This window comes from Salvelinus namaycush, chromosome 34 (assembly GCF_016432855.1).
Source record: "Salvelinus namaycush isolate Seneca chromosome 34, SaNama_1.0, whole genome shotgun sequence".
Lineage (NCBI taxonomy): Eukaryota > Metazoa > Chordata > Actinopteri > Salmoniformes > Salmonidae > Salvelinus > Salvelinus namaycush.
Genome location: NC_052340.1, coordinates 10,162,898 through 10,175,614, shown reverse-complemented (window position 1 = coordinate 10,175,614; position 12,717 = coordinate 10,162,898). Strand labels below are relative to the sequence as shown.

Genomic DNA, 12,717 nt, shown 5'->3' with positions numbered 1-12,717 from the left:
AATCAAACCTACAAATGCTGATGCTCCAGATACTTAACTAGTCTAAAGAAGGCCCGTTTTATTGCTTCTTTAAATCAGGACAACAGTTTTCAGCTGTGCTAACATAATTGCAAAAGGGTTTTCTAATGATCAATTTACCTTTTAAAATTATAAACTTGGATTAGCAAACACAACGTGCCAATGGAACACAGGAGTGATGGTTGCTGATAATGGACCTCTGTACGCCTATGTAGATATTCTATAAAAAATGTCAGTTTCCAGCTACAATAGTCATTAACAACATTAACAATGTCTACACTGTATTTCTGATCAATTTGATGTTATTTTAATGGGCAAAAAATGCTTTTCTTTCAAAAACAAGAACATTTCTAAGTGACCCCAAACTCTTGAACGGTGGTTTAAATATCTATTAATTGTGCTTAATGTCAGAGGAACAGCATGAAATTGCAATAGAACGACCGGTTCCAGAGGAAGAGAATCTAGACAAACAAGGCATTTTGTAGTACAGTGGCGCTTGATTGAGGTTGTACTGCAGTGTCCCCTGAGTTGGGTTTTCTGGGTTAAAAAGAAAACATACACTAATCACTGGCTGCGTCACATACAGCCAAACAGCCATGAGTGAGAGCACACCACCTCCCTTAACATTTAAAAGCTTCTAACATTGAAATGCCAATAAACAGAAAACCCTTTTCAAAGCATTTCAATTTTGCACACCTCACGCTGGCACACTAAATATATCAAAGTGAAAGTATAATTCCCAGGCACATGAAAGCTATCGACGGAGGTCAGTAACCGTACCTCGAGGGATGAAACGTGGAAGTCACCATTACAGAGCGCCAGACGACACGCTGGGTGCAACTATGTGCAATTTTTCTAAATTACATAGAGAAGAATATCCTCCATGTATATTTAGAGAATGGTAATTATCTGGTCAAGACACTTTCCTGGTCTACCTGTTTTCACTAGAGCAGTGTAATATTCAGTGATTTTATCACAAACATCAGACATACTAGTCTTCAACCACATAAGATCCCTCTCCGAATTGGAAGCCATTACTATGGCCAGGGGCATAACCTCCAATCGTCAGCTCTACCAGCTCTACCAGGTTCAAGAGGTTACGTCTCTATTCCTTCTAGTCTATAGGGGAATTTATGGTAACAAGAACAGACTCACATGCTTATGTTGGAATATCCTCTGCCTACAGTATACAAAAGCAACATGGTCCCATTTGAATATGTCCAAATAGTGACATTTAACCAAAGTACAGGCAACTGTCAAAACAAAGGAAACACCAACATAGTGTTTTAATAGGGCTTTGGGCCACCACGATGCACCTTGGCATGGATTCTACAAGTGTCGAATCAAATCAAATTGTATTTGTCACATGCACCGAATACAACAGTGAAATGCTTACTTACAAGCCCTTAACCAACAATGCAGTTTTCAGAAAAATAAGTGTTAAGTAAAAAAAATAGATAAGTAAAAAAAAAATATATATATATATTTTTTTTTACAAATAATTATAGAGCAGCAGTAAAATAACAGTAGCGAGGCTATAAATAGGGGGTACCGGTACAAAGTCAATGTGCGGGGGCACAGGTTAGTTGAGGTAATTGAGGTAATATGTACATGTAGGTAGAGGTAAAGTGACTATGCATAGATAATAAACAGAGAGTAGCAGCAGCGTAAAAGAGGGGGTGGGGGTGGGACAATGTAAATATTCCGAGTAGCCATTCAATTAGCTGTTCAGGAGTCTTATGGCTTAGGGGTAGAAGCTGTTAAGAAGCCTTTTGGGCCTAGACTTGGCTCTCTGGTACCGCTTGCTGTGCAGTAGCAGAGAGAACAGTCTGACTAGGGTTTTTAGAGCCTTCCTCTGACACTGCCTGGTATAGAGGTCCTGGATGGCAGGAAGCTTGGCCCCAGTGATGTACTGGGCCACACGCACTCTGTAGTGCCTTGCGGTCAGAGGCCGAGCAGTTGCCATACCAGGCAGTGATGCAACCAGTCAGGATGCTCTCGATGGTGCAGCTGTAGAACTTTTTGAGGATCTGAGGACCCATGCCAAATCTTTTCAGTCTTCTGAGGGGGGATAGGCTTTGTCGTGCCCTCTTCACGACTGTCTTAGTGTGTTTGGACCATGATAGTTTGTTGGTGATGTGGACACCAAGGAACTTGAAGCTCTCAACCTGCTGCATAAAACCCCCTTCGATGCGAATGGGGGCGTTCTCGGTCCTCCTTTTCCTGTAGTCCACAATCATCTCCTTTGTCTTGATCACGTTGAGGGAGAGGTTGTTATCCTGGCACCACACAGACCTCCTTCCTATACTGTAGTCTCATCATTGTCGGTGATCAGGCCTACCACTGTTGCGTCGTCAGCAAACTTAATGATGGTGTTGGAGTTGTGTTTGGCAAAGCAGTTGTGGGTGAACAGGAAGTACAGGAGGGGACTAAGTACACACCCCTGAGGGGCCCCAGGTTTGAGGATCAGCATGGCAGATGTGTTGTTGCCTACCCTTACCACCTGGGGGGTGGCCCGTCAGGAAGTTCAGGATCCAGTTGCAGAGGGAGGTGTTTAGTCCCAGGATCCTTAGCTAAGTGATTAGCTTTGTGGGTACTATGGTGTTGAACGCTGAGCTGTAGTCAATGAATAGCATTCTCACGTAGGTGTTCCTTTTGTCCAGGTGGGAAAGGGCCGTGTGGAGTGCAATAGAGATTGCATCATCTGTGGATCTGTTGGGGCGGAATGCAAATTGGAGTGGGTCTAGGGTTTCTGGGGAAATGGTTTTGATGTGAGCCATGACCAGCCTTTCAAAGGACTTCATGGCTACAGACGTGAGTGCTACGGGTCGGTAGTCATTTAGGCAGGTTACCTTAGTGTTCTTAGCCACAGGGGCTACGGTGGTCTGCTTGAAACAAGTTGGTATTACAGACTCAGTCAGGGACAGGTTGAAAATGTCAGTGAAGACACTTGCCAGTTGGTCACGCATGCTCGGAGTCTGGAACTCTATTGGAGGGATTCAACACCATTCTTCCACAAGAAATTCCATAATTTTTTGTTTTGTGGATGGTGGTGGAAAACACTGTCTCATGCGCCGCTCCAGAATCTCCCATAAGTGTTCAAATGGGTTGAGATCTGGTGACCGAGACGGCCATGGCATATGGTTTACATCGTTTTCATGCTCTTAAAACCATTCAGTGACCACTCGTGCCCTGTGGATGGGGGCATTGTCATGCTATGGGAGCATAGCCATGGTAGCCAAAATAATGGCCTGTCCAGCATATTTATACATGACCCTAAGCATGATGGGATGTTAATTACCTAACTCAGGAAGCACACCTGTGTGAAAGCGCCTGCTTTCAATATACTTTGTATGCCTCATTTATTCAAGTGTTACTATTATTTTGGCAGTTACCTGTATGTCACTTATGCTGACATATTAATTACATGTCACTTGAGGTGACATATTACTTTTTTGGCACAATGGTGATATATTACTTATATGTCACTATACAACAAAAGCTGAGTTTGAATAAATCCTTGTACCTGAGAAAAAGCTCACATGCATACACTATACAAACATAAAGTGATGCTGGTTGGTGGCCAGTGTGTGAGGTGGATTACAGCAGCTATGTGATCATACCAGGGCAGGAGAGCATTAAACCTCTGGGATGCTCACTCACTGCCATGCCAAGGGAATTAGAGCACACTACTCTACCTTCTGACCCATTGATTCCCCTGACCCCTCGGTTTATAAACAAACAATCCTTGCTAATGCCCTGATACATAATAATCCTCTATCAGACACTGTTGGAGGATTATGATAGGCTAACGCACAAGGAGGCAAGGTGTCTTATGGGTGTTGTAGGTTTAAATTATATATAATGTGGCTTACGAATAATAACTGCACCTGGGAAGTTTAATGATAGCTTTAAAATGATTGCCATGCAAGCTTTACATTTTACGTTGGTGTTAAAATGGAGAACCAAGGTACAGCACTAAATTAGCCATCTTTATAAAGCACGATACAAGACTGTTTCTGTATTACAAATAGATAGACAAGTAACATTTCTAAACCCTCCCCTGCAATGCCATCAAATTTCAAGCCACTGAAGCTGAAAATCAAAACTGCAAGTTGAGGCCATTCTCAGGATGCTACTACAGCAGGACAACATCCGCCTAAAAGATGTATAAGCCCTGGGAGCAACGCACAGGGACAGGAAATCCACATTAAAGACAGGTTAGTGTGTGAACCACAGATGTGTCCCTCTCCTCACTCACAACAGTGTCACAACAGAAAGTTACTCCCAACAGTTTCACAACAGGAAGTTGTGGCCGTACGATCATACCCAGGGTTGGGTAGGCTACTTTCTAAATGTAATCCGTTACAGTTACAAGTTGCATGTCCAAAATTGTAATCAGTAATGTAACTTTTGAATTACCCAAACTCAGTAACGTAATCTGATTACATTAAGTTACTTTTAGATTACTTTCCCCTTAAGAGGCATTAGAAGAAGACAAAAATGTATTTTAGCAATTGAACGACATCTATTGCAGGATAAATCAATGTTAAAGTTTACATAGCTGGCCATATGTTACATTTTACTTTATGGGTTTGTTATGTAGGCATCTTCTAACCCATCGCTTTCTACTACATATAATAATACGATTAATAATACAAAATCAAATCTTTACATTAAAACCCAGTCTATCAGAATTCCAGCCATTCCAATAAATGTTATACCCCTTGATCTTCAAGAATAGGAAACATGGAAGTATTGATTAGCCAAATTGTTTTACCTGAGCATAACCCCAAAACTAAGGACTTATTAGCAAGCCCTACTCTGTTGTTGGGCTCATTGATTCGAGTTGAAAAATAAATGCGGCGCTCATGGAATAGCATGCTTTAAGCACTACTGAAAAGTGCCATTTACATGTGAAAAATGAATGCCATATGCTGCATTTGCTATAGGCCTATTGTTTACCTTTTTGTTGGCGACACTTTCTTATCTTGGTAATATGAGGCTGTTTAAAGGGCTATTCCACAGATGAAACAATAACAAAACAGTTGCCCCGCCTCTGTTTTGGTAAAAAGCTGAGGGATGGGCCTGGTGAAATGTAACCACTCTCAGATTAATAGACAGAGCTATGGATGCAAGGACTGACCATCCATGATATCAAAAGTATTGTTTGAACCATGTTATGAGGCTATACAGTGTTTGTTTACATTTACAATGTTTACAAACATAGGAGAAAAACAAACTCATATTTTGGGTTCTCATGGAGTGTGACAGTTGAACTAAGCTCATGAGGCATTTATAAGTTACATTCTTCAAGAATCAATATATACAGTTGAAGTCGGAAGTTTACATACACTTAGTTTGGAGTCATTAAAACTTGATTTTCAACCACTCCACAAATTTCTTGTTAACAAACTATAGTTTTGACATGTCGGTTAGGACATCTACTTTGTGCATGACACAAGTATTATTTATTTTATTTCACTTATAATTCACTGTATCACAATTCCAGTGGGTCAAAACTTTACATACACTAAGTTGACTGTGCCTTTAAACAGCTTGGAAAATTCCAGAAAATGATGTCATGGCTTTAGACGCTTCTGATAGGCTAATTGACATCATTTGAGTCAATTGGAGGTGTACCTATGGATGTATTTCAAGGCCTGCCTTCAAACGCAGTGCTTCTTTGCTTGACATCATTTGACATCAACACGTTTGACCCAAGTTAAACAATTTAAAGGCAATGCTACCAAATACTAATTGAGTGTATGTAAACTTCTGACCCACTGGGAATGTGATGAAATAAATAAAAGCTGAAATAAATAATTCTCTCTACTATTATTCTGACATTTCACATTATTAAAGTAAAGTGGTGATCCTAACTTACCTAAAACAGGGAATTTATACTAGGATTAAAAGTCAGGAATTGTGAAAAACTGAGATTAAATGTATTTGGCTAAAGTCTATGTAAACTTCTGACTTCAACTGTGTGTGTATATACACTGCTCAAAAAAATAAAGGGAACACTTAAACAACACAATGTAACTCCAAGTCAATCACACTTCTGTGAAATCAAACTGTCCACTTAGGAAGCAACACTGATTGACAATAAATTTCACATGCTGTTGTGCAAATGGAATAGACAAAAGGTGGAAATTATAGGCAATTAGCAAGACACCCCCAAAAAAGGAGTGATTCTGCAGGTGGTGACCACAGACCACTTCTCAGTTCCTATGCTTCCTGGCTGATGTTTTGGTCACTTTTGAATGCTGGCGGTGCTCTCACTCTAGTGGTAGCATGAGACGGAGTCTACAACCCACACAAGTGGCTCAGGTAGTGCAGTTCATCCAGGATGGCACATCAATGCGAGCTGTGGCAAAAAGGTTTGCTGTGTCTGTCAGCGTAGTGTCCAGAGCATGGAGGCGCTACCAGGAGACAGGCCAGTACATCAGGAGACGTGGAGGAGGCCGTAGGAGGGCAACAACCCAGCAGCAGGACCGCTACCTCCGCCTTTGTGCAAGGAGGTGCACTGCCAGAGCCCTGCAAAATGACCTCCAGCAGGCCACAAATGTCTGCTCAAACGGTCAGAAACAGACTCCATGAGGGTGGTATGAGGGCCCGACGTCCACAGGTGGGGGTTGTGCTTACAGCCCAGCACCGTGCAGGACGTTTGGCATTTGCCAGAGAACACCAAGATTGGCAAATTCGCCACTGGCGCCCTGTGCTCTTCACAGATGAAAGCAGGTTCACACTGAGCACATGAGCACATGTGACAGACGTGACAGAGTCTGGAGACGCCGTGGAGAACGTTCTGCTGCCTGCAACATCCTCCAGCATGACCGGTTTGGCGATGGGTCAGTCATGGTGTGGGGTGGCATTTCTTTGTGGGGCCGCACAGCCCTCCATGTGCTCGCCAGAGGTAGCCTGACTGCCATTAGGTACCGAGATGAGATCCTCAGACCCCTTGTGAGACCATATGCTGACACATGCACATTTGTGGCCTGCTGGAGGTCATTTTGCAGGGCGCTGGCAGTGCTCCGCGCTATGTAGATATCAATAATAAGTGATATCCATATCACCGTAGACTACACCCCTGCTGTCATCCTTACCTCCAAGCGTATTTTCAAATTGGATCATCTTTAGATGCTGACAGCAGTCGCACCATTGGAAGACATAGCTTGGACTGTAGCCTACAAAAGCCTATTCCTGCTCTTTCCCACAATCCATCAAACACATTTGGTGTCTCATCGTAGTGGTCTCTGACTTGTGGTCAGACTCGCTCAGGTGGAACAAACTTAAACGTGCGCCTTTTTTCAATGCTGATTTGAATGTCATTGAGAAAACAGAGAAATGGCAAAGATTTTTTAGCAAAATTCCTTTCTGAATTTAAAAGTAATCCTTGAAGTAATCATCTAGTTTTTCAAAAGTATCTGTAATCTGATTACAATATTTTTGCTGGTAACGGTTTACAGTTATTTTTTTTTGTAATCCCTTACATGTTACGGATTACGTTACTCCCCAACCCTGCTCATACCGTATGCGTGCAGTCTAGTGGTTAGAGCCACAACCTTCAGAACACATATACCGTCTCAGCAGGGGTTCGAATCCACTGCCCTTCTGACACAAACTCTCTCCTATCTCTATTCAATTAAAATGTGTGTATTCTCACAGCTCAGTTTGATGACACTAATGAGATTGACATTTTAGTCATTTAGCAGACACTCTTATCCAGAGCGACTTACAGGAGCAATTACGGTTAAGTTCCTTGCTCAAGGCCACATTGACAGATTTTTCAAATTGTCAGTTTGGGGATTCGAATCAGCGATCTTTCAGGTGGTGGCCCGACGCCCTTAACAGCTAGGCTACCAAACCGCTGAATCCAAATAGCCATAACCAAACATTGCACTGAGGTGTTTTGGCATGACCTCGGCTCAATCGCCTCAAGCTTCTCTTTTGGGTACTGTTAGTGTGTCCTGAGCAGGCAACTGCCAGTGGTATCTCTCTCTCTCTCTCAAATATCTCCATCATTAATTTATACATTTCCCCAGAACCAGCTTTCACAGTCGTCTTTTGAAGGCTTGTCCTCCTAGCTCGTCTCTGTCGCTCATGCACTTTGCAAGTAGTCCCAAAGGTCTTTTAATTTTTGAGAAGATATTTTTAGCTTTAAAATAATCGAGGTGGAAACTTCCATCTGTCCTACTCACATTCCAGCTGCTCCTTTTTAGTGGTGAACATTTTTATTTTGACATACATTTTCCAGAGAAAACGAACACAAATGATTTGAGCACGTATTTAATGTATAAATCGTACTCGAATGTGTTTTTAAAGAATAATTGATTATTGAAATCATATATTGAATATCATTTAGAAGGGAGACTCATCATGAAGGACCACAGATGATTACAGAGACCGTGTGTTTTGTATTGAGCACTACTTTCCCAGCTCTCTCACCCGAGTGCTTCTCTTTTCAGAGATTCCTCTGCCGTGTCAATCGTATTTATCTGTTCAATTCCGTTCTATTCGTTTACCTTGATTTTGGCAGGCAAATTGATTGAACTTATTCTAAATTACCAGTGTAGCGGAAACTGGCCATGGCATTATGAGGGGCCAGGATAGGAAATTCAGCCAAGACACCCGGTTAACACCCCTACTTTTTGCCCGGGTTATGGTATTTCAGAAAGCCTGTTGATGTCTGGAGGGTTATAGCTTAGAGTCCCTGCATAGAAACTCTTATTGCCAAGAAATCGGTGTTAAATTGATGCAGATAAAGTACCTTACTGCTATTATGAGTTTTTCCATTGCTGCTTTTTTATTTTTTATGTTTCGCCTAGGCCGACCCTTCATCTTCCCAACACAGCATTTAACTCATGGGGTGCGGAGAACTTCAAACGAGATGCCACTACATCGGGGCACTGGTGGAACCAGGCAATTTAAAATGCATTATATTCAACAACAACTAGTTGAAAAGTTCAGGGACACCACTTCAGATGAATTTAATTTGCAGAATTGATCAGCATTTCGGATTGGTTCTCCAGCCCTCCAGCTATCTAGTGAAATCTTTAGAGCCGGCCACGGAGAGACACACTCTGGGTATGGCCCTGGGCATCATTTCACAAGCAGAACCAATCCGCCATTTATTCTGTTCTTTTAAAAGTCCCTTGAACCAGCTCTGGAAAAAAAAATTAACATAAAACTTTTTCTGCATCACTTTGTGCTCTGCATGTATCTGAATGTCCGTACTCTGTCTGCCTGGCCTTAGCTAATTGACAGGAATGCAACATTTATGTTGGAAGGCTTGAGGACAGGCTACATCTCCAACTAAGGCTGACAGTTTGAAGGGGACTATGTCCGGCGTCACTTGTGTGGAGAGTTCCCTTGTGACACGGTTTCTCCCAGACACAGGGGAGTTCTAGCGGAAAGTAACGGCCACATTCAGCTAAAGAGAGACCGCAGCACAGCACGGGGAGACAACCCACAGGGCACAGACATCAATTCAATGTCTATTCCACATTGGTTCAACATAATTTCATTGAAATGACATGGAAACAACGTTGATGCAACCAGTTTGTGCCCAGTGGGAATTGACGCTTAAGTAACACGGGCCAATAGAGTGCACTGTATCTCTCCTCTTCACCCCAACACTTTACCCCAACAAACCAGTAGTACCATATCAACAGACCTAGCTTCACCACACTAGAGACGTAACTCTGGGAGTTGATAATGAGTTGATCAGATCAATTCATATAACTGAGTGATGATGCCTGAGATGCACATTGCACCCAAGGGAGGTCAATATCAATTTACAGCAGAAACAAGAAGAAATCTATTGCCAGTTCACTGTATTTATAGACAAACGCCTAGATAGAAAGAGGACATATTTGAAAAGTAAATCAACAACTTGTGTTTAGTTATGTGTCTTCTTTGGATACATTGCACAGTATGAACCACTCACGGTCATCTCTTTGGAGTACAAGGGAGAACTGCTGCACCTCACCCTTTGAACTCTTGCATTTTCCACTTTTCCACTGGATCACTTTAAGTACAGAGCAGATAAAGTGAGACCCTGATTGCAGGAGTAGACTTGGACAGGATGGGGAGAAGGATGCTCTGTCTCTGTCCACTATTGAATAAGGATGACATCAGACATCACACACAACATATAGCAAAGTATAGTGTTTTGTTAAATAACTAGCACTCAATTGGATCAAACCAGAATTCAAAGTGACACTTCTCTGTGATACATAACCATGTGAGGGAGAATTCAGAGGGTGCGGGTTCATGTTGGGAATATATTACACACGCATTGGCCATTTCAACTTGTTCTGCACATACTTTGTTGTAATATAAAGATGACTTTGTATATTATTGTCGTCTACCCCCCACCTAGTTCCCATCTATATATTCTGAAAACTTCTTATGAGGTTGTACAGCTACAACGACAAGGCGGCCAGAGGGCGTCGTCACAGGGAATCGAGTGCTCTTCTTAATCGCGCGGATTATCGGATGTAACCTTTTGTCTTCGTTTCTATCTCAGACAAACACTGAATGTTCCACTACATGTTTCACTCCGTATCCATGGCATTGGCAATAACAGAGAATAAAGATTTAGGCTCCCTGTCTGATGTTCCAAAAAAACGCACATCGTGTGCATATGAAAGCAATCAAAAGTGATTTTCATGCGATATGGGAAAACCTATTTAAGCAAAGTAATTCTAAATCATTGCTTTAGATTGTGCTGAAATGGAGGGGATTTACAGAGAGATTCAAATATATTAAGGGAAGGATCAAACGTAAGCATGACATGCGCTCTTGGTGAGGTTGCTTCCATGGCACAATTGTAATTCCAAAATCGCCTATATTGCAATCATAGATTACATAAATGCAATATTGTATCCCAATCACTTACTTATGATCACATTGATATAATACAACATCTCATGTCAAATTTGTTCAAATGAATGTCAATAGTAAATTATTTTTTCCATCACATTTTGTCATGGTGTTAGACTGGCAGGGACAGTTTAATGTCACTCAAGTAGCTAGGCCTAAAAACTTTTTCAAGTAATAAATAAATGTCTTACCTTCCATGCAAAATAAAACCAGCCAAGCAATCCATAGGTCCGAATTATGGAATTTCATCATGGTTCGTAACTACTTGGCAAGTCGTTTTGTGTGCCTTCTTGATTAAATAAATCGTTATTTCACAGTTTATTTGATGGAAAGTAACGGTCTCTCGAAACAGCATACATGAATACAGTCCCAATGGTTTACGCAATAATCAGATGCGTTTAATGTCGCAAAACAAAATGTTTAATTTTCTAAAAGTCGAAAGAGTAACAAAATGTTGCATCTCCTCATAGCCTTTCTTGTACAATTAGCCTACCACCACCCCAAACCTTTGCTTCTTCTTGGTCGTCCTATCTTTTCGTTGTTCACTGTTATTTGTTTGTTGTTGGTCGCACACTCTCGCACAATTTTTTCTGCTGACAGCACTTGGTATTTTACCTTTAATTAATTTACGCACGTTTTGAAAATTGCCGGCAGTCTTGTTGTTGTAGATACACATTCACAGAAGACATGAAACAGTACACTTTCTTGGAGGGTAGTTGTTTCTTCTTGTACAAGGCTGGCCCATGTTTCTCAACGGGAAACATGCACTCCTTTTCTGTACAGCATTCTATTTGGAACCTTGATCGACAACTCGCCCGGGCTGTTGCCAGGAGACCAGTGACGCCGGTCTAGACAAGAGGTAGTAATGCCCCCCTCTGGTGTAAAAAAAAAAGCAACTGTACCGCTGCCAGCTCCAAGCCTGCTCCAATGTGTACGGATGTAATGCATTATGCATACAATGCAATGCACGTGCTGAATAAAAGCTGATTTCAAGTAAATAAAGTCTATGGACTTGCCAGGATACCATTTATCTGGTTTATTGAAAGTTTTGTTTGATTGATTGCTCCAGCTTTCATGCACATCTTAATTCTGCAGAAGTGACAAGCTTTTCAGAAAGTTTAAGCCTAATTCAATTTCAAAAAGTTGTTTTCTGCATGCATGTAACAGCAAACCAACACTTTTGGTAGTTATTTTTCAAGCCCAACACAGTTGTCTTTGTCACCGCCGCCCATATTAGAGAGCCAGCAACACAGAACAACAGCTCTCAAAGGGCTCTGTACTGTCAATGTCTTCTCTTGAACAAAATGTGATCTCACCACAGCTCAACCAAAATACTTCCTGTGTCTCACTAAACACTGCATGCATACATAGAGCCTGAGCACTTCTGGTCCAAATATAGATTTATATTATTATGATATTTTTTTAATCTGTCAAGGCTTTGTAGACAAACATTTGATGAAAACTTTTTATCTTATTCAACTTTTTAGACTTGACTAATTAAAAATGTATGAGAGAAGAGGAGAAGGCGTGACAAGGGCCAGTGCTTCAACCACCTGTTCCGTACTGCCTGGGGTTGTTGGTTGCGTTTCCAAAGAATGTCTGTCACTCCTGACTTTAGGTACAATATCTACTCCTTAGGTTGCCCGAGGCCATTCAGATTGTTTTATTTCTGATATACTGTTGCCATTTTATAGAACCCTGGCATATGTTATCAGATATGATTACTGTATCTTAAAAGCACCTCTAGTAACTGCCTTATGATTTGAGAAAGTATTAATATTGTAATTATTTCACCACTATGGCCTATTT

At 41.4% G+C, this 12,717-nt stretch overlaps 1 protein-coding gene across 1 annotated transcript in view; it reads right to left on the bottom strand.

Annotated features, from left to right (window-relative positions):
• LOC120028229 (immunoglobulin superfamily member 11-like) overlaps positions 1-11,160 on the bottom strand; it is a 105,957-nt gene extending 94,797 nt beyond the window's left edge. The window contains exon 1 of the mRNA XM_038973386.1: positions 11,100-11,160. Within this exon, the coding sequence (XP_038829314.1) occupies positions 11,100-11,160 (61 nt within the window). The remainder of the gene's footprint in view (positions 1-11,099) is intronic.
• Positions 11,161-12,717: the final 1,557 nt, after the last annotated feature.